This window comes from Misgurnus anguillicaudatus, unplaced genomic scaffold (genome assembly GCF_027580225.2).
Source record: "Misgurnus anguillicaudatus unplaced genomic scaffold, ASM2758022v2 HiC_scaffold_26, whole genome shotgun sequence".
NCBI lineage: Eukaryota > Metazoa > Chordata > Actinopteri > Cypriniformes > Cobitidae > Misgurnus > Misgurnus anguillicaudatus.
The window spans coordinates 2,035,511-2,059,274 of NW_027395276.1; the positions used below are offsets into that span (position 1 = coordinate 2,035,511).

General features: G+C 36.7%; 1 protein-coding gene across 2 annotated transcripts in view; it reads left to right on the forward strand.

Annotated features, from left to right (window-relative positions):
• Positions 1-23,764, forward strand: part of LOC129443156 (CUGBP Elav-like family member 5) — a 264,623-nt gene that overhangs the window by 187,908 nt on the left and 52,951 nt on the right. For both annotated transcript variants that reach the window (XM_055203586.2, XM_055203587.2), the window contains exon 4: positions 18,966-19,094. In XM_055203586.2, the coding sequence (XP_055059561.2) occupies positions 18,966-19,094 (129 nt within the window). The remainder of the gene's footprint in view (positions 1-18,965; positions 19,095-23,764) is intronic.

Genomic DNA, 23,764 nt, shown 5'->3' on the forward strand with positions numbered 1-23,764 from the left:
TAAATGCTAATGAAGCAATACAAGCATAAGGCAAATGTTTCTCATTAGATGCAATGACTTTCTGTAACGAAATGAGAATTCGAACACGCTGGGTCAAATAAAGGGAATTATTTAAGCAAGCTTCTGTCATTTTATCGCATGTTAAACATTTACTACGACCCAGGGTCTGCTATACAGACTGAAGCCTGTTAGCCAGGTGTGAGTGTTTCCTCAGATAAATGGAGGATGTAAGCCCTCATTGATCTGGCTAGCTTGGAGCGTGAAGGGCAGGGAGACGCCAGGATTTACGTCTGTGAAGGGAGCCGTCAGATGGACAGCCGTGTATGTGTGTCTGTGTGTTGTGGCTGTATGTGTGTGTTTGAAGGAGAATGACAAAGACAGAAAGTTTGAAAGCGAGCCGCATGCAGACGTCAACTTGAGGCTCAAACTTTGATGGATTGACACCGGCAAAGTGCTAAACCTAAAAAATTGTTAAGACTGAAAACACCAAGGGCCCTATTTTAACGATCCAAGCATATGGTCTAAATGTGCGTGTCCGAATCCACTTTTGCTTATTTAACTATGGGAAAATGGTTTGTGCGCCTAGTGCACAGTCTAAAGGGGTTGTTCCTATTCTTGTAATGAGTAATGGGTGTGTTTTGGGGCGACTCATCTCCCATCCCCTTTAAAAGCCAGTTGTGCTCGCGCCATGCCGATTTCTTGTTTAGATGGTGGAATTTTTATAAACTGAAAAACTAAGCGGAGGAAGAAGACTACAAGTTTAAGATTGATGAACATTGCGTTGTTTTTATTTATATTGAAATCTTAATTTTTGTATTAAAACCTTTGCTTCTCTTTAAAAGTCGTTTTCTTTCAGTCACAGAAGTAAAATTAGCAGGCTTTTAATTGCTGTTAATGTATGAATAGCCTACATGAACAGTGTAATCTCAAAGATTAATTTACAAATATGCAAGAAAATGTTTTACTCTAAAAATACTGTATTTGTAACAATCAGGGGATAAAGAATTTACAAACGTGTGGAGAGGCGAAACGTTTCAGACAGCGCCTTGAGGGTTTTGAAAAGCATTACTTATAAAAGGATCTCATTTCAACATATCAAGAGGTACAAAGTCATCATATACAATAAAACCAAGGGGTAACATAAAAAAAACATTTAAAATAAATGCAATATTTCCATTTGTTTAAAGCAAAACATTTAACTAATTACTTAGGTTAATTAATTAGTAATTAGGTTACTAACGTTTCTAACATCTCATAATCGGCTCATAATTTATTTTCAAGAGAGTCAATAATAATCTTTTAGATTTTAATCCTTTAATTTTTATATTTAAAAACTTTTGTGTGCTGTTCATGTGTGTAATAAGCAAACGCACGTTGTCTTCTCGTTCAAGGCGAATATTTTTAACGCGCTTATTAAATAACAAAAACAATATTGCACCATTGACTTTATAGACGTTAGACCAGGTTTTATTTGGTGAATGGAGTAGTCTACTTTATTTGCCTCAAAATAGCAACGCGCCAACAATCCGCCTGAACCTCGATTTCAGACAGCATGCCCATGGGCGCACAAAAGGGCGCAAATGCATTTGCTATTTAAAAAACGTGACGTTAGAAGTGAAAATGATAACTGCGCCGTGCTGAAACTAGCAAAAAACAATTGTGTTGCACATTGTGCTCGGTGTATCATAGGGCCCAAACCTTTCCTGCTGTATGAGGACTGAAAATCATCTGTTCTAAACAACATTAAACCAACAGGGAATCCCACATTTAACAATATTTAAACTGTTGTTTAAACTATTGTGACCTTAATTACTTGCTTTTATTGTTTACCTCATTTGTTAGTCACTTTGGACAAAAGCGTCCTCTAAATCAATGAATTCTGTGTAATTAAACCTAAAGAAATAAGGCTACTAACCAAAAGCACTACTTTTTGGTATAATTTAATGTTTTTTATTAAAATGTTGAGTTTTAGAACAGTTTTTTTGTCACAAATTTTATTTGGGGGACCGCGAAGGAATGTACCGTACACAAGGGGGGCCACAAGCTGAAAAAGTTTGGGAACCACTGCTCTAAATGACTTAATGTAAATAACTATACTAAATATTTCTAAATTTAAGTAGAACTTAAATGATTAGATAATAGTATCATTGATTAATTTAACAAATGTTTACTTAGATCAACTCAATTTAATTGTACTAAAAACAATCGAGTAAGTTCAACTAAATACATATACTGTATCTAAATTTAGATTATTTAATTGTGTGCAACCACTTACCTTAAAAATGTGCGAAAATGTGTAGATAAATAAATCGTAACATTAGATTAAAGACATTTAAAGACAGCAAATTGTTTACAAACTTAAATAATTGGCTACACAGTAGACTTCTAGATTTTTGCTTGGTCTTCATTCTCTTGAAATTTTCTGGGGACCCCTGGGTTTTGCCCTGCTGAATAAAGCGGGTTCAGGTGGATCTTTGGTCTTTCTGGGTCATGATGTCATTTGAATGTTTTGACAGCAGGCTCTGGTAAATGAGCAGTTTAAATCCTCTATTTTTGAGATTCACTTGAGTACTATAATTGGAAAGAAATGTTTGAAATGGAACCAATTAAACATCTGCTTTCAGCATCCGTCCTCCTTTTTCTTCTTAGCATCTCTGAGAAGAGAGCTAAAGATGAAATGTGTTGCAGGCATATTTGAACTGAATCTCATAAGAAACCAATGAGTGCTTTGATGGCCATTAAGAGTTAAGATTGTTTGAAGCTGATGTGTGTGTCTGTGTGTCTACTAAACTGTGCCTTGGGAACCGATTTGCTCCCAGGAAAAATCATTGAATTTCCCAGGAGTTTGCGGTGGCGCAGGCGCCACAACCTCTGGTTTTTAGGGGGGTTGCACACCAAAGCTTTTTTACGCAGCTGAAAACACCCGGCGGACGTCGAATTGGTCCCACCCCTCCTCCACTGTGATTGGATGGCCGTATGAGAACTGACATTAAAGAGCTGAGCTTTTCACTCAAAGTTAAATATTCTTAAATTCTCTGTGCTCAGATAGCTCGCCGAGAAAAATGCAGCGTTTCCATTGGAAAAAATTTAAAACATCGAAAATAACTTTTTAAAATGTTTTTTTTTATGAAGAAAATAAGCAGGGTGCGCTTTTAGTCGTCTCTGTCTCTAAGAACATCAATAACACAGACTTAAACTCAGCAAAAAACTTATAATTGAAACACGATACATATATTTAAATAAAACTTTGAAATGTTCACTTTTAAATGCAACTACAAAATGCATTTCCGGAGGAACTGCGATAGTGTGCTTGCTCTGGTGCCGCCAATTTTTTTTATCTTGTGCATCCTTAAATTGGACAAAGTGAGTTCATATACAACGTTTGGTTTTAATATGTGAAAGTGTTCCTGAGATATGAACGACTTCCTGTTTGGCGGCGCAAAGTTTAGAATGTTTTGTTTATGTTGTGCATCCTCACATTGGAGACCCAAATTCATGTACAAAATTTGATTTCAATACGTAAAAGCGCTTCCATAATATCAATTATAGCCCTATGATAATGGGTGATTTATTTACTTATCTTATTCTTTACAGCCTCATGCAAAGCATTCTGGAAACCAGAAATCCTGATTTCCTTCAGATTTTGGTTCCCAGAATCCTTTGCATGAGGCTGTTATTTTAGTTTTATTCTGTAAAGACTTGTTAATGTTTAATGTTCACTTAGCTTTGAACAAACTGTTGCTAGTAAATAAAATCCATTTAAATCTAAAGTAGTAATGCTGTCATTTTTTACAGTGAACATAATTGACACTAAAAGCCCTAAAAATAATACGAGTCTGATTTGTCCAAAATTATATAGCAAGTAAACTAATGTTTTTTTTTCCATTTTCAGCTTCATTCTAAAAAATGCTGGACTATTTTCAACCCAGCGTTCGGTCGAGGGATGAACCCAGCCCTCTGAGTTGTAATTAACTCTTTCACCGCCAGCGTTTTTTTAAAAAGTTGCCAGCCAGCGCCAGCGTTTTTCATGATTTTTACAAAAGTTTAATGCCTTCCAGAAAATGTTCTTCTTCAAATATATAAACATACAGTATACCAAATGAAAGAACAGACACTCTGCTTTCAAACAAAAAAAAAAAACGTTTCATCCTACCTTTAGAAGTTATTTTGTAATCAGCTTTTGAATATGGGTAGGTTTCTGCAAAAACACCACATTTTGAGCAAAAAGCAGAGATAAATCCATTTTTGTGACGGACTTTTCATAGAGATCCCATTCAGAGCGATCTTTAAAACAGACACGGACATGCAGCAGCTTGTCATAGGGCAATACTTCCGGTTTTAAAAAGTTGCGGAAGGGCTCCACCTGGTGGATAATAGCGGTATTGCGGAAAGACGGAAAATCTCGTCATTGGCGGGAAGCGTTTTCTCTTAATTGACGAGATATCTCGTCAATGGCGGGGAAAGAGTTCAAAGGATTTTGGGTTGAAACAACACAGCTAAAATACAAACCAGAGCTGGGTTGAAAATAACCCAGCATTGTAGAGTGTATATTATTAGCTTGGTAGCACTTTATTTTACAGTACGTGTACTTACCTTGTACATTTATGGTAAATAAGTTGTACTTACCGACAAATGTGTGGTACTTACTTTTAGGTATCTACATGGTAATTAATTGGTATCATTACTGTACTTACCAGTAGTACATACTTGGTAGTTATTAGGTAACTCCAGATAAGTACTTGGTAATAACAGATACATACTTTTAGTGTAGGTATACTGTAACTAACTAAAAAAAAAAACAGTACTGTACTTACAAATACAATTTGTAAGTACAGTAGTGTTTGATATTAGTTATCACATATGTACACTATAAATACCTGTCATTTACCCTAACTTGCCTGTAAATACTAAATACTTATATTGTACATTATTTGTAAGCACAGTAATGTTTCTCTTTAGTTACAGTATACCTACACTATAAGTATGTATATGTTATTACCAGAGATGTATAGTAACGAAGTAGAACTACTTCACTACTATACTTAAGTACTAAAAGACAGTATCTGTACTTTACTGAAGTATTATTTTTTTCACCTACTTCCACTTTTACTTCAGTACATATTTTCGATGAGTTTAATACTTTTACTCCGATACATTTTTTATGTGCTGCATAGTTACTCGTTACACTCAAATGTTACGAATCATTCCAAACCCACATTGTCACTACCGGAGCGGTGATACACATTAAACACACACACGGTGGTCTAAACCAATCGGAGATAGTGAAGGGCGGACCCCTTCCTCCCTCTTACTCACAAATATGAGCCAGCGTTGTGGACAAATGTGAAGCGAAGAGAGAACCAAAGTGCGCGAGAAAGACAGAGAGAGAGAGAGAGAGAGAGAGAGAGAGAGAGAGAGAGAATGCGCGAGAAAGGGCGAGTGTGCGCGAAAGAAGGAAACCTAAATTCATTGAAACACCTTGTACCTTTACCTATTACCATTATATCGACTAATATTGCATTAATTCTGAATTCTCTATCACCAGATCAGTTAAATTAATCTGAATTATCTGAACATTCATGTCCTTGTACTCCTGCTACAGCCAAAGGAATTGTGAGTGTCATTTAGCTTAAACATTTGAAATAATATAAACAATATTATATTCAAACTTTTGACTGTTTTCTTTAATAACTGTATTACACAATACTTGTACTTTTACTTTCAGTACTTGAGTAGTATATTTTAAAATAAACTACTTGCAATACTTAAGTACAAAACATGTTTAACACTTTAGTACTTCCACTTAAGTGCTGTGCCTAAAGAGCACTTCAACTTCTACTCAAGTCACTTTTTTGATAGAGCACTTGTACTTTTACTCAAGTCTGGGTCCCTAGTACTTTATACATCTCTGGTTATTACCCAGTACTTACCTAGAGTTACATAATAACTACCAAGTATGTACTACTGGTAAGTACAGTAATGATACCAATTAATTACCATGTAGATACCTAAAAGTAAGTACCACACATTTGTTGGTACGTACAACTTATTTACCATGTATGTACAAGGTAAGTACACGTACTGTAAAATAAAGTGCAACCATTAGCTTTATCACACACACACACCCCTGGCCAGTCCTCACAATTCAGATTGATTATTAAAAATATTAAATTAAGTTTACTGGGATGTGTTTATAAGGCAGAACGTTTTCTGTAAGGGTTAGGGATAAAATATACAGATTGTACAGTATAAAAGTTATTACGTCTATGGAAAGTCCCCATAACGTATAAAAACAAAGTGACGTGCGTGTGTGTGTTTTAAACCAGGCAACAGTCCCCATGAGAAAAACAGCTTGGTAAAGATAGAAAACAGAATCACATAATGAATTTCCCTCGGTAAATGAAGCCTCCAGTACACACATACAAAAACAACAACAACAAGACACGTAATAATATAATATAAAAGTCAAAACAGTTTCTTAATTATTATCCAAAAAACAATCTGAGAGTGGGTTCAGGGAATAAAAATATCCATAGCTTAGTTTAACAACAGTAGAAGTCAATGGAAAATCCTTACTAAGATGTTTGTTTCTGTAGCTCGATTGGGTTAGTGCACATGCAAAGATCATGGGTTCAATCCCAGAGAACACGCATGTATTGGCAGTCACACACACAGGCAGCAAATGAAATTGTATTTTATTTTAACGCAAATCATTTGATGAATGATTCTCAGCATTGCCAATAAATATAATTTCAACAGTCGATACATTTATTTTCACACACACTGTTTACAGGGAGCCTTGTGTGTGTGTGTGTTTAAATACGTGGTGATGCCCATCACTGCACATGTCAGTATAAGATAATATGAACAAATGAATTCATTTTCCCACCATATTTTCCTTCCGTGTGGATTCATTACAACCCCTCTATTGCTTTTCCTGGACTGTGTCTGTTTGTCTGCCACATCCATGAGCATCTCTGGTCCCTCATAAGGCCTGTTGTCAGGTTGCCATGACGATGATGGATGGCACTCCAGTGCGAGTTCACTGATGTTAAAGCAGCGCTGGGCTTTGTGAACGGTGTGTGCATAGAAACCCGGTCATGTACTGCACATCTCTCAGGTGCATTTCCATTAAAAACTGTGCAGAGGGATGCTTTCAAAACCTTTAGAGGTGGTAAATATTTTCCCTTTAGTGTGCTTTAATTTTATTGTAAGTAGATGCAAAATATATACTGACCAATTTGATGCATATATGCAAGATGGAGTCTCTATTTCACAGTGGCCAATACAACATTTAAAGAATCTATATCATGCTAATATTTATTCTGTCATCATTGCTTATGTGAAGTAGCTGCTCATCATACTGTAGTTGCATCACACTAAACCCATTTTATTCCCCTGGATCTGGTGGTTTGAAACAGAATAATTACACTTCAGCTCTGAGCTGGATCTTCCCAGCGGGTCGCCTGAGACCGGAGTCACTGTAAATGTGTGCACGGGGCTCAGCTGGGAGTGCGTGCTCTTGTTTTAAAGACGAGAGCATGGGACGCATCGGAAAGCCGGGATGTCGAGGCGTGTGTGAGATGTGATCTCTGATAGATTTGCGAGGATGAATATTTAATCTTCTTCTACTTCAGAAATGACAGTGTTACAGTTGTGTGATGTACAGCACTTGACAGTGACATCTGCAGTTCTCTTTGTAGTTTCTAGGACAAGAGTTACACTTCAACACAACTCAGCCCAATACCAACACAACTTAAAACTAGCCAACACATCCCTACAACTTAACACAACTCAATACCAACACTACTCAACAAAACTTACTGTACAACGACTTACCACAACGCAACATAATACAAACGCCAAACCTACACAACTCAGTGCAGTTCCAACACACAACCCAACATTATACCAACACAACACCTTCACAACCCAACACAGTACCAAAATAACTCAACACAACCCAACCCAACAGAATACAATTCCATCCCTACTAATCACTAACCAACATCCAAGCATCAGTCAACACAATCTAACACACTACCAACACAACTCAACAAACAACTCACCACAACATAATACCAACACAAAACCTTCACATCCCAACGCAACCCAACATAATATCAACCCAAAACCTTCACAACCCAGCACAGTACAAACACAACCCAAAAGAATACTATCCCAAATCAACAATACCAACATACCAGCACAACCTTAAACAATCCCAACACAACTTAACAAAACAACTCACCACAACACAACATAATACCAACACAAAACCTTCACAACCCAACACAGTACCAACACAATTCAACACTACCCAACATACCAGCACACTCAACAAAACCCAACATAAACACAAAACCTTCACAACCCAACACAGTACCAACATAACTCAACACTACACAACATACCTGCACCACTCAACACAACCCAACATAATACCAACACAAAACTTTCACAACCCAACACAGTACCACAATAACTCAGCACTACCCAACAGAAAAATATCCCAACTCAACACTAACCAACATACCAGCCCACTCAACAAAACCTGACATAAACACAAAACCTTCACAACCCAAGACAGTACCAACACAACTCAACACTGCCCAACATAATATCAACACAAAACCTTCACAACCCAACACAGTAAAAACACAACTTAACACAATCCAACAGAATACTATCCCAAATCAACACTACTAACATATCAGCACCGCTCAACACAACCTAACACAATAACAACTCAACACAACCCAACATAAAACCTATACAACCCAATACAGTACCAGCAAACCTTACCACAGCCCATCATAATACCAACATAAAACTTTCACAATCCAACGCAGTACCAAAATAACTCAACACAACCCAACAGAATACTATCCCAACTCAACACTAACCAACATGCCAGCATCACTCAACACAACCTAATACAATACCAACACAAATCACCACAGACCAGAAGAATACTAACCCAACGCAACACTGCACAACATACCAACACCCCTCAACACAACACAATACCAACTCAACACAACCCATACACTACATACTACACCATTCTGTGAGCAATATACTTCAAAAATATATCTGTTTTTCCAACATATAGAAAGTAAATAGTTCATGTTTTGCTACTAACCGGCTGGAGGAATCTTATAGGCTGAATTAAAACTTAGGTTCTCAGTAGGGCACTACTTATATATTTTTATTAAATTTATGCGTTTGGCAGATGCTTTTATCTAAAGCGACTGACAGTCCATTACAAGGTATATACTGTACAGTACATCTGTTCCCTGGGAATTGAACCCCTTAACTTTTGTGTTGATGTTCTACCAATTTCTTGTATGAGTTGTTTAACTTTAAAACCACATAATTATTGAATAATCTTTTGGGCAAGATTGTAATCAAGGTTTAGACTCAAGATCATAGACTAGAGTTAAGTTTATATTCACGTACAAGGATTTAAATGAATTCCTCATGCCCTTTGTCTATCTCACAACTTGTAAATCGGTCTCTTTGTTGTGAAAATGCTGACTATGCACCTCACACAGTAAAGTTTCTCTTTCTGTTGTATTGTGCACACAAACACGCGCGAGCCGGTTTGATTTGTGTGTCAGGAGCAGTTCTAAGTCGAGGACAGACACCCCGAGGCTTTGAAGTCTGAAATCCTGCTGTTCTGCAGATTTATATAAGTTCCACCTACAGGACTGACTGTCTCCAGATCAGCAACTGTGAACTCTGTGTCTTTGTTCTGCTGTTTGTTGATATGTGGGTGAAAAGGGCAACTGATAGATTTCCTTACGATGCAAGTATGGTGTGTGTGCGCGCATGCACTGTAAACATATAGTAAATAAAGTAAATACACTAATTCATTTTTTTATTATTCTAAAAATGTTTTCTGTTATAGTTAACGAGTGGGTTTGGGTTAGGTTATAGTATTTGAGGAGCTTAGATGCAAAAGCCTCTAAATGCCACCTCAGTCAAAAATGAGATAATCAGCAATAGCACGAGAAAGGCTGATACCGATTGTTTATTAATTAACTGCGTGAAGGTAATATGTTACATGTCTTTTGCCATTTTTTAAAAATAATTATCAAAATAATTTAAGGACAAGTTCGGTATTTTACCTGTTTTCAGATTGTTTATGATGAAATAGAACAGTTTTGACTGAAATGTGGAAATATGATGCTGGCCCGAGTATTTTCGGGTGTTTGTTCTATCACCTCCCACCTCTACAATGGGTGTATAGGTGCACTGGAAAAAATCCTTCCTAAAATGCATTAAACTTTCGTTTACAAAGACGTGAAACTCACCGAGTGTTCAGGGGTGTTCACTGATATGCTCACATAAAAATCACTTCAAAAGATGCTTTCCAAGAGCTGTTTTAGCATTCGTTGTAAATTTGTGGACCTATTTGTCCAAACGCTTCACACCTGTACATTCTTCCATTGAGAGCTTGAATAATAGACATTCCAGGCCAGTTGGTGGCGATAATCCGCCTTTGCCAATTGCAAGAATACAAACAACGTTCCTAGCGTGGGTTAATACCGTACCTCACAGCACATCTAATACAAGTCAATGGAGTTGGACCAAAACTATGATATGGCAAACACATCATAATTGTGTTGGCAAAGTTTGCTTGGAGAAGCTGCATATTCATTGTATTCATAAATGTAAAAATATTTTTCTTTGCCGAAATGAGTGCATTGAGTGTTCTGATAACATGATGTGATTGACATTACAGTACAGTACTGTATGTGTTAGAAAGAGAATGATAACAATGATCAAAATGTCCAAGTGCTGTAGCATCCCTGCCCACAGCTCTGTCTTCATCAAACATTGTATGACAGGCTCTAATGTCTTGTGATTTATTAATAAAGGCATTCATTTGATCTGTCAGTCTCAAGCAGACCTCGATTCCAAACCGAGAGTATGTGAGCGAAATCCTGCAGAAATTATTTAAAGGGTCTGTAGGCAATTCCTTTGACATATATCGCTGAAATAGTGAGAAATCGCACCTGTCTCTGTGACAGCCCAACACCCTGTAAACAGCAAAAAACAATCTGACCCGTGCGCTGTTGTTCGGCCAATCAGAAGTCCTGTCAGTCATTCTGAGCATTGCTGACTTCACATTTGCTGTTGTATTGTCGAATGGCAGGACTTTTGGAGAGCGTAAATATCAGTTTTACACCATATCTCACGCAATTATCTTCAATTATGTGTTGCATTAAACAGAATGTGTTATTATTCATGTAGATAGTTGCAAATACATCAACTAACATGCACAGTAAGATTCTCCTCAAACTGTAGACGTTTGTAGCGTTTGCTCGTACATTTCACAGCAACTTTCATGAATAAAGGAAACATGATGTTCAGCATGTGTGTTAAAAACGTAACCTTCAGACTAAGCCGCACACACTGCTTTCAATCTCCATTTTCATCTCCAAATCCCAAGGGCCTTAATAAATGTACAGTACATGCGCGTGTGTGCTTGTGTGTGTCTTTTTATTTTCTTGAACATGAAAATTCCTTCGGCACAGAGACGTGCGATTCCGGACTGCACATGTTTGGCTCATCCTTGCATCATCCCGCTTCTCCTCTCGACTGATGCCCTGCAGCCTCTCCCGTTTCTTCCCATCTTTCTTCTCATTTCTCTGAGGTCTATTTTCTCTCTTCTTTGAGAGCACTCACAAAATTATTTTCCTCACACTAATACACACTGCTGTGTTTTTCCAGCGCTAGAAACCTCTTCAGACTAAGTGTTGCTTTAAGTTGGAATCTGCTGCATTTATTCATTGGATTTTCTGTGCAGGTTTCTGTGAAATGGATTTAAAGCTCATAACACACTCCCTTTCTGCTCATCTCATGTTAATCTTGAGTACCTATAGAGTAGTACAACTTTCGTATCTCAAAATCAGATTATAAAGACAGATTAGCTCTTGCGATTGTTTCTGGAAATTCCAGTGGTGTCCAGCAGGAGGAGCAAATCACGACCAAGCAACACACACAAAACATTATCCCACTATCTCTAGGTAACTCATGATTCGCTACATGTTCGTGTTGTTTACATTACTGTATTTTCTGGACTATAAGTGGCACTTTTTTCATAGTTTGGCGGGTCCTGGAATTTAAAACTGCGGTCGGCAACTTTGAAGGATTGGGATGAATTCTAACGTTTACAATTTTCATGCCCCTCCCATACTACTCCCTATGAGCTTGTCCTTGTCAGTGCGTGTGCAACAGTATTTTTGTGAACGCATACTTAGCAAGCATTACTTACATAATACTCAGAAATAATCAATGGTTGATAAAGCACAATTACCTGTCGAGAAGAAATGTGGCAAGCTCTGCATCCAGCTTAAACTCTTTAAAATCTCGTAGATTCCTCCACCTTTCAAATGGCGGTCTGATATTGATCCTAGTTTTATTACGGTCACGGTCGCTTTCTATCTTTGTTTCCTTCTTTTCATTGGTTGTTTTCCTAGCTCTGGTTGTTAACCGAGGAATCGGAAATTTGTTAGTGAATGTTGTCTCCGACATCACGATGCGTTCAATCCAACACACCTGTAAACTTCAGGCGGATGCACGTGATATTTTAAGGGGGGATATGTGGCGCGCAGGAACTGTGATTGACAGGCAGATTTTACACAGCCCTGCACTGATTGGACCAGATGAACCGGGAGCGGTGGATTTTTGCAAACCAAATAACAGGCTCTAGGTGGCGGTAGAAGCACAGGTTTTTTCTTAAACAGTCTAATTTATGTTGTTCTATCAGAGCATAGTGTCAGTTTCAGTGAATATGATCAAAAATATCTTGCCGACCGCAGCTTTAAGTTCAGGTGCAACTTATACGTCAAAATAATTTCATATATTATATCATACCATCTACAGCCGTGAGAATCCGCTCTATGCTGCTTTTGTATTTATGTAATTCGATGGATTCAGTGATGAGGAATGACTTCTGGACCTTTTTGAACTTGATTTGGCTTGTCATGTTAATTTAGCCTATTCAGCCTCTCATGTATGTTCTGTATGCTATTGTGTAAATAACTGTTTGTGTTACTTTAACATCTACAGACATCTATTCAGCCTGCTGTTCTGTGCTATTGTTTAGTTGAATAACTTGCTTTTCCAGATTAAATGTCTGTTCCTTGGCTTGGATTTTGTGAAATCATTTTCTAAATAAACGCGACGTATAGTCCACTGCGACTTATATGTTTTTCCTCTTCAAAATGCATTATTGACTGATGCGACTTATACTCTGGAGCGACTTACTTATCGGGCGCACGTGCGGTGACGCGATAAGCGTCTGGTCCGGACTTTACTTCCGGTTTCTGTTTGTTTAATTGTCTGACTAGTTGTTGACACTGAACTCTTTAACAAATAACTTGTTGAAAACAACAAATGTTTTGGGTTCCTATGTAATCTATGTGTTGTTTATTTGCTTTTTATATAAATAAACTACTTTAAAAAAACTTTGTTGTTATTTATTCTTCGCAGAGTTTACCGGAAGTTACGTGATAACCACGAAAGCCGCGTGTTTATTTTATTACTACTGAAACCGTCTATAGTCCGGAAAATACGGTATATGCACTTACACGACAATTACCAACAAAACACAGACATTTGATGCATTTTTACTTACCGCCCGCGACTCATGACCCGGCTGGGACCGCCTCATTTCAACAAAATCCAGTGTTAAACAAACAAACACTCGCACAACTCTGCTGCTACACCAGATAAACAAACTATATCCATTGTTTCCATAAGACTTACTTGGAAAGCTAATCAAGGCTTTCTTCTCCTTACATCCAAAAATACATCTTCTTTCGCGCCATTGTTGAGTCTTGATATAAAACAAAGCTGTCGCATGAAATGATGCCTGTGACTTTTATTCAAATAAACAATTCTAATGAGCGTCCTCATTCGCTCTTTGTGCTTTTCTGGGGGAAGTGCCCATAAAAGGAATATGGGGCCAATGATACGTAACAGGTACCCATGTTTGAAAAAAACTTTTTGGAAATTGTAGGAAAATGAGGCATAAGTTTGGCCCAGAAATACTCACAAGCACAACTGCTTTTTTGACACTTTGAATTTGTTTAGCATTAGGATTAAAACTCTTTTTTCTGTTAATAAGTCAGAATCCATGAAATACCGTTAACCCCCCAAAATAGCTTATTTAGCTGAAATGTGTAATAAACATTGAGTAGCGTATAGATCTTTTTGCAGATTTCCATGTATGATCAGAAGTAGATTTATGGCTCTGTCTCTAATTTTATGGCATTGCCTACCTACACAGTATCTTGCAATTAAAGGGGCCATGGCATGAAAATCTGACTTGTGTGTTTCCTGGGAATTCAAATTCATGACTTTTGTGGTGCCACCACAGGGCTGTGCCATTGATTTTCAGGAAAACCTCAACAAGCAAACCAACAGAAAAAATGTTCAAAAAATTGTCCACGGGCAGTATCCTTTTAAAATGTACACCAAACAATTCATATTGGTACCAAAGAGTGCATATACTCAATACCAAATGTATACATTTCTATACCTAAATAGTACATATTAGGACCTTTTTAAAAGGTACTGCACCAGTGACAGCTTGGGGCAATTTTTTCTGCCAGCGCAGCAGAAGTCAGATGTTGGTGTTGTAACTGAAAGTATCTTTATGTAGGCATTAGACAGTGAAGCAGCTCACTAGGTGTTGAAACAGAGCTTGTGTGTGTAAATTGAAGTAGTCCCCTGGGAGGGAGGGGCTAACACACTCGAGTCATGAATATTCAACATGCTAATGAGAAGCAAATGAGGGGTCTGTGTGGATAATTAGAATTGTGGCCGGAACGATCTGGCACGCTCGAGACAGACGCTTCAGCGGTCTAATATAAATTGTAAATACGGGGTCTCTGTAGTAAGATCATTTATCTGCATCATCAGCGATTACGTCTGTCTGTCAATCAATCAAAGTGACAGTTCACCCAGAGGAATGCATAGAAAATGACACGTTATTGCAATGTGAATTTTTGTTAAAAGTATATATCTGTAACACTTTAACAGTACGGTTTCTTTTATTGACATTTGTTAACTACAATTAGCATAACTTCTATTTATTCATCTTAGTTAAAGGTCACATAACACACATACACACTTGGTTTTTATGTTAATGTTGGGTACCTATAGAGTAGTATTGCATCTTTTATATCATAAGAGTCTTTAGTTTTGTCAGATTTATGAAAGAAAGATCAGTTGTACTACTTCTTTCCGAAAACAGTCGAGCTTCTGGAGGCGTACCGTGGGCGGAGCAAGTCACGAGCATGCAACATATCCAATACATCACCGCATTATCCCTGGATAACTTTTGATTAACTATATTTTCAGCACTTATGCTCTGATTGTCAACAAAACAGACATTTAATGCAGTTTTACTCCGCGTTGATGGCCGTGCTATTGTTCTCATTTTGATTGGCGCTTTTCACTGAGAAGTGCCCATAAAAGGACTTCCTCTGTACCGCATTGTTTTTTTGAAACTTTGCCTATATGTTTAGCATGAGAAGCTAACACTTTAACAGTGTTTGTAAGTCAGAATGCATGATGAAATAGAAATTTAAATCAAAAGTTGGACAATGAACTAACACGAACCATTGTGTTGGCATTAACTAACATTAACGAATATTAATAAATGCTATAAAGCCTATAACTGTTGCTAATGCATTAAGACAACACTGTAAATTTAAGCCTTTGGTATCTTGAGCAATCTGTGCACGGTTTGAGACGTTTTGAAACGCTAAAAGAAATACATTTTCTCTATCAGGAGATGAATTGTTGCAATGATTTTCTGGAGAGAAAAATCTACCAAGCGGGAGACTGAGGCAAAAGTCTCCATTTGCACTCCATTAATCATATTGCTGTCTAGGAAAAACAATTGAGATAATAAAGAGATCTCATTTGTGATTTTCGTCTTTACGGGTTCATTTCTCCTTAGAGATTTGTAGTGACAGTTACCACAGAATTTCAGTGTATTTCCAGCTGTTTCGAGCGCTGTATATGTGTGTGCGTTTCTCATTAAAGGCTTCAGGTCACAAATCCACAGCGGTGCAACTCCGCTGCAATAGTCTGCAACCAGCGAGATAGACACAGACACCTCAAAGGCCTGCTGCATCCATTAAACACACATACGCACATTCACACAAGATGATGCAACTTGGATTGAAGTGTAAAAGTGCTGGGAATGTGTGCTCGGATGATAGGAATGTGCTGTTGTATACGCATATATATGCCTGCTTTGTCTGTGTTTATTTCACATTGTATTGTGTCAGACTTATGAAGCGGTTAGATATATTAAAACAAAATCATTATCAACTATAATGCATCACACCATGTCTTCAGTTAAAGGTGCAATATGTAACTTTTAGTAGGATCTCTTGACAGAAATGCAATATGATATACACAACTATATTTGCAGTGGTGTATAAAGACCTTAAATAATAAACAGTATTGTTTTTATTACCTTAGAATGAGACGTTTTTATCTACAAACACCACAGGTCTCCTTACACGGAAGTCGCCGGACAAACTGCTCTACGGCGCGCATATGTCCCTACGTTGTCTCAGACGACGTCATGTTTGTCCTGTGGTGGCTACTAGGGATGAGCCCAAAGCCGAATACGTTATTCGGAAGTGCACGGATAGTGGCTTCAAAACCAATAACCAATTCATCCGAAAAAAAGAAAAAATATTCGGCCCGACACAATTCACGTTAAAACCCTTAAAGCACGAATAATATGTGTGTTAAGTGAATGAGTGCAATCTTTGACATGAATAACATTTAAAAAGCTAAATTTAAACTGAAGATTACTATGACATGAATTGCAATTAAATTCAAATTAAATTGAAATTTTAAACGAAAATCTGCATCGCAAACTTATGTGGTTTGAACGACAGCTCTTCACCTGTCGTTAGAAGCATAGTTCCTTGTTATTTTAATATGTAGACTTACGTTGATCATGCTTTTGGACAAATGAAGCAAAAAACATGTAGTACAGTCTATATTCATCATTCTAAATATAAACATTTTATTTTACGTCTTTAAGTTTGTAAACAGAATTAAAGCGCTGCATTTGAAAATGCAGGCGTACGAGCTTTAAGACCCTGGGGAATCCCTGGGAGGAGTGACTTTGCAAGAGGGAACTTGCGCGTTAATTAAATATCTTGAAAATAAACAACAGAAACTAAATCACGATAACAAAATCAGTCTTCCGATGCAATATATGTTATTTACAGCAATAATCTGACATTAAATCGATTTGCACAGATTTTTTTTATTATTTTTTTTTATTTTATTTTTTTATTCAAATCGATTTGCACAGATTAATTAGTACTTCGCCTCCCATGTGACATCATCAACTATGTTGTTAAACCAATATGGTTTAAACGACAAATGTGCGACAAAGTTACTTTGCTTTCTGTAAGCAGTCATGACAAGGTATTTAGTTTCTCCAACTATGCATCGTACTATGGTGGTTCACCAGCGAGTTATGTCGTTGTTCGGGAATCGCACCCCAGGCTATCGGTGCGCGCATTTGCGAGCTTTATTAAATTAATTAACAGAATTAAATTTTTTGTCTTTTTAATGAACATTTCGCATTATTATTCTTTAATAGAATAGATTGTAATACATATTTACAGTTATTGAAGTTATAATTATAATAAAAAGCATATATGCATTTAAAATGTAATTTTCATGTAATTTGACAAACTACTTCCGGTTTAAGACCCACCCACTTCCGGTTCCATCCGAATACAAATACAGATACAAACTATTTTGAGACTGTTACAGGTACAGATACAAATACTGACTCCGCTGCACACCCCTAGTGGCTTCCATAGTTTCGAAATTGAGGTTAGTTGCAATTCGCAATCTTACTTCTAGATGCCACAAAAAAATTACACCTTTAACCTGAGCCTGTCTGTGAAATTAAAGGGGACGTTTCACAAGGCTTTATAAGATGGGAAATACATTTTTGGTGTCCACAGAGTACGTATGTGAAGTTTTAGCTCAAAATATCATATAGATAATTTATTATAACATGTTAAAGGCGCAGTGTGTACATTTTAGTGGCATCTAGTGGTGAGGTTACGAATTGCAACCAACGGCCTAGCCCACTGCTCACCCCTCGCTTTTGAAATGCATAGAGAAGCTACAGTAGCCGCCACCGGAATAACATGTCATCGTCGGAGACAAAAATTTTGTCCTTTAAGGGCTTCTGTAGAAACGTGGTGGCACAAAAATGGCAACTTCCACGTAAGGGGACCCTCGTGCATGTAGATAAAAACATCTCATTCTAAGGTAATAAAAACATAACAAGTCATTATAAAAAGGTCTTTATACACCCATGATAATGTAGTTTTGTATATTATATTGCATTTCTGTCAAAAGATCCTTCTAGGAATTACACACTGCACCTTTAAAATTGCCACTTTGTAGGTGTGAGCAAAAATGTGCCGTTTTTGGGTGTGTCCTTTAAAATGCAAATGAGCTGATCCCTGCACTAAATGGCAGTGCTGTGGTTGCATAGTGCAGATAAAGGGGTGGTATTATCCCCTTCTGACATCACAGGGGGAGCCAAATTTCAATAACCTATTTTTTCACATGCTTGCAGAGAATGGTTTACCAAAACTAAGTTACTGGGTTGTTTTACATTTTATAGATTAATAGAAGCATTGGGGGCCCAACTATAGCACTTAAACATGAAAAAAGTCTGATTTTCATGATACGTCCCATTTAAGGATAAAGTCTCATAATCAAATAATGAAATTGGGAGCATCAACGTTTGATTTCACTCGATTGATTTCTGCCAGTTGGGAAACAACATATCAGGGTGGAAATGGTGCACATTCCTGCGATAATGTTTCTGAAGAATCAACCATCACATGTTCTGATGGATGTTTCTGTTTGTGTTGCAGAGGACAGGAAGTTGTTCGTGGGGATGCTGAATAAGCAGCAGACGGAGGAAGACGTTTATCGTCTTTTCGAGCCTTACGGAGTAATTGAAGAGTGTACAGTATTAAGAGGCCCTGATGGAAACAGTAAAGGTGATTACAATACATTTACATAAGAACAATGGGTCCCATTCACTTTTTTTTATACGCACATTTGAAAAATTTCCACCTAATTTACAACATGAATATTCTCTCAAACTCGATTTTACGCTAGTGTCCTGAATGTGCGGCCGTGTGCACGAGATTTGCATAAAACACACTCAAACCTGCAACATACTGTATAAGGACTCGCAAACGCAGGGCTTTTTACAGAAAGTATGTCTTAGAAGCAAAAGGAGCTAAAAAAAAAGAAATAAAAAGAAATGCATTATCATATTCATTGTCAGAAAAAATCTGTTTTGATTTGCTTTTACGATTTGGAAGGTTTTGCTGTCGGTGTAGGAAGCAAGTTGTGCTATGTGTAAATCTAAATAAAACAGACAGGAGGCATGAATCAAGTGATTGATGTTTGGACTTCTCATTACATTTACATTGTGTTTATATTTAGGCATTAAGCAGACGCTTCCATATTGGACAGATTTGAAAAAGTCAGGAAGCAAAGCTTGAAGGATTATCATTACATCCTTTTTTACATGTTTACAAAAAATATTATTTATACAGTATGTAATTAAAGATTATAATATAAAAAGTTATGATGTACAGTATATATCAATTGTATATTATAATAATATATACATTACAATTAATAGCATTTGATTGTAATGATAATTACATATGTGTAGTAAATGTTGTTCTTGATTTTTTTCGGGACATTTATAATAATTTTTTTGTCGAATTATGCACCGTATGCACATTTAACGCACAAATTCGTGGTCATGCTTAGTCAATGAGACCCAATGTACTAAAAAATATATTTTCTGTGCATTTTTTTTAGTTTTGTCAAAACATTGTCAGAAAATTCCAGATCATAGAGATCCACAAATGCGACTCAAAATGTTGTATTATGCATACCAGGCCAGTAGTTTTACTGCCTCCCTAAGACGAATCGCTTTGTTGGTTTTTCTTAAGTCGCTTTTGATAAATCCACTGTAAAAAAAACACAAAATAACAATAAAATAATATAATTTACAATAATTCATAATTAATAATAATAATAATAATAATAATAATGCAAAAAAAATTATCCGTAAATTTTTAACAGTAAATGTAAGTTGAATTTTTTAGGTGTTACCAATTAAAGTAAAATTTTAACCCTTTACCTGGCGCAGCCCTTTTTGAGTGGGGGAGAAAATGTTATGTACCCCTTTAAATTAATATAACTCTGACATTTTTTGGTCTAGAAGCCTAATTTTGGATTTATTTTAAAGAAGACACCTTAAAGTTTTTTTACGGATGTGTCTGGAGGTGAAAATATTAAATAAGAAAAAGTTGTTACAAAAATTGTATACATAAAATTATAAAAAAAAAGAAGTTTGTGAGGTTTGCTGCATACTCTTGTCACAAAGTAATAAATTACAGTCACTGCATTATTATTACCGCTAAAAGGTTTTGAAAAATAAAAACTACTGTACATTCTTAGACCTTTCCAACAATATATAGTTTGTCGTGATAGATTAAGAAGTAAACTTTTAAAGATTAAGAAGTAAACTTTCACTTTTAACAGTGTGTGCCAAAATGTAAATATAGTTGATGATGATGTCACAGGATGTCTGAATACGTAATATGCATGCACATTACATCACAATTCTCACAGATTCACGTTGTTTACTTGGGTGGTATACAATACATTAGTAATATAGTTTTCACAAACTTACTCTTTGAAACCCACCTTCAAAAGTTTGCATTTTCCAGCCTCTAGACAACACAAAGTAAAAAGTTTTCGTTCAGCACTTTCATCTTTTTTTAGTATTCTCATACTCACCTTCTGTCGAGCACATAAAAAAACTGCCACAAATATGTGGTTTTGCACGCACGCTGGTAAACGGCAGACGCCCGCACGAGCTTTTATCCGATTAGAGTGAAAATGCATTTCGGATTCTGAGCAGTTTAAGAACTGTGACCTTCTGCGGAAAGTCAAAGACAAAACAAACAAACAGGCAACAGAAAAGCTGCGTTCAACCTTGAGCGGTGTGACAAAGCCGCTTTCATTTACACATTCAATTTCACCACGTCAGTCCACTCAGACACACACACATCAACCTGACGCCATGCTGACACTCTCCGCGATGGAGTTTCTCGACACTAACATGGCAGGATTCGTTCTGGAGGGCGCTGGGTGAAGCCTTGCGCCGCGGGGTGCCAATATCACCTGACAAAACGCATCGCAAGCCCCGGCCCATCGTACAGGAAGTGTTTATGCAGGCACTGATAACTGTGTTCATTAAAACACACACACGATCGGATGTCAGAGAGGTCAAACCCGTTTGAAATGTGTGTTAATGTGAAATCCTGAAGATTCGATGTGGCACCGTATGATCACATGACCCTGCGCCCTCATCCCTTCAGCACGGATACTAACGTTAAGAGGATGAGAAAGGCTTGTGTTCTAAAAATAGATAACCCTTATGATAAGACGTTTAGAAATGTTTGATATTTTGAAATAAGTAGTTTGTTGTCATATGAAAAACATACTGGCAGTATCCTGTAATGTTGTCGATGACCACCCATCTTTCACTTTTTGTAAATTTGATTTAAATCTCATACAGAGCTACGATATCAGCACCAAACACACTGAAAAAAAATGATTCATTGAATTTAATCAATTTTTTAAGGTAAGTGGTTGCAATCAATTTATTTAAGCTACATTTAAACAAAAGTTTTATATTTTATTTTACTTTACTAATATTTTTTTGTTTAAATGTAGCTTAAATAAATTGATTGCAACCACTTACCTAAAAAAATTGATTAAATTCAATGAAACATTTTTTTCAGTGCAGAATCTGCAAACTTTTTTTTTTTTTTTTTAATTTGGAATGATTTTAAATGTTTTAAAAATATATTAGAGAATTTAAGCTTTAAATGTTACAAAATTGCAAATAATTACTTTTTTAACCCTTTAACTTGGCCTAGAAGACTAATTTTGGTCTTGTTTTAAAGGACACACTTCTACATTTTTACGGAAGTGTCTGGAGGTGAAAATAGATATTTTGCAATATAGTATTATTTTAAATACATAAAATTATCAAAAAAATCAGGTTTGTGTTGGTTTGCTGTGAGGTTTGCTGCATACTCTTGTCACAAATGAATAAATTACTGCACTATTATTACTGCGGTTTTAAAATATGAAAACTACATTCTTAGACCTTTTCAACAATATATAGTTTGTCGTGATAAATTAAAATTTACATGAAAAATATTGAAGTAAACTTAGGTGTCCCACTCCAGTTAATGGCAGTGTTTCCCACAGGATTTTAAGAGACTGTGGCGGTGATGACGTCACACGCCGATTAGCATATATTTGATGTCATTGCGTCATGTTTTACTCCTTGATCTGTCACATTATATTGCATTTTAACAACTGAATGCTATTTTTACATATTATCTGTTCTATTGTCTATAAAATAGAACAGATAATATAGTAACGACCCACGACCCAGTAACTCCTTGTTTAATCCAATCAGCTCTTTCTTTAGAGAGAGAGACAGAGAGAGAAGGAGGCACGCTGAGCGCTCGCTACAATATATTAAACCGTTTTAAATAGTAAAATAAAAATGTAAATGGGAATCATGAAAAATCTATTTGTGGTGGCCAGTGTTGATTCTGTGGCGGGCCGCCACAGGTAAATCAATGTATGGGAAACACTGTAACGGGTTAAGGTTTACAATGAAAGCTAAATTTGTAAGTCGCTTTGGATAAAAGCTAAATGACTAAATATAAATGTAATGACTAAATGAAAATAAATACACTACAACAATAAGTTGGACCAACATGAACCAGATAATGTGCATGCCAAGATAGAATTATATTTTGTATATAAAATTACATATATTATTGTTTATAGTCTTATATATTATAGCAGAACAAAGCTTGTGTTAATACGTTCTCATTATAAATTTAGCACGTATCATGTGCGCTTGTCAATGATGGGCATTAAATCTATGAATACAAGTCTTAGGGACGTCTTTGGTAAATGGCATGTGGCACAATCCAACTAGTAAAGACTGTCATTAATCATTTGTGATTCTTTTTGGTGATGCTGATGGTTACATACTTCACCTTAAAAGGGATAGTTAACCCTTTTACAGTGGCGTGTTTACCCACCACGCAAACCACGCAATTTCGCGGGCTTGGGGGGCCCCCTACTGGCCACAAGGTGTGCGAAAGTATGTTACGTTTATTTAGACCCAAATCTAAGGTACGGATAAAGCACGCGCGAGCGAAATATGTGCGAGTATGCACGTATAATAATATTTGCGCTCATCCTCGCGAGGGCACATATAAGCTACTTCATGAGTGAAACTCTACGGGAAAGCGCACCTTCGCTCAGCGCGCACAAATGCACAAATGCTGGAATGAGCGCTCGCTCGACTCTCTCTGTGCTCTTGTAACAGCACAACATTCACTTGATGGTCAAGTTTACTTTAAAGACTTTGGGCTTCACACCTGTGATTGGTGGTTTGGTTTGATGACACGCATCTTTTGTTCCACACTCGTACAGGTATAAAGATGATAAAGACACCACGCAGGGGTTTAAATGACATCGAAAATAGACAAATCATATTCTGTATCTCATCATTGTCATTAAAATGTCATCTTTAGTGTAT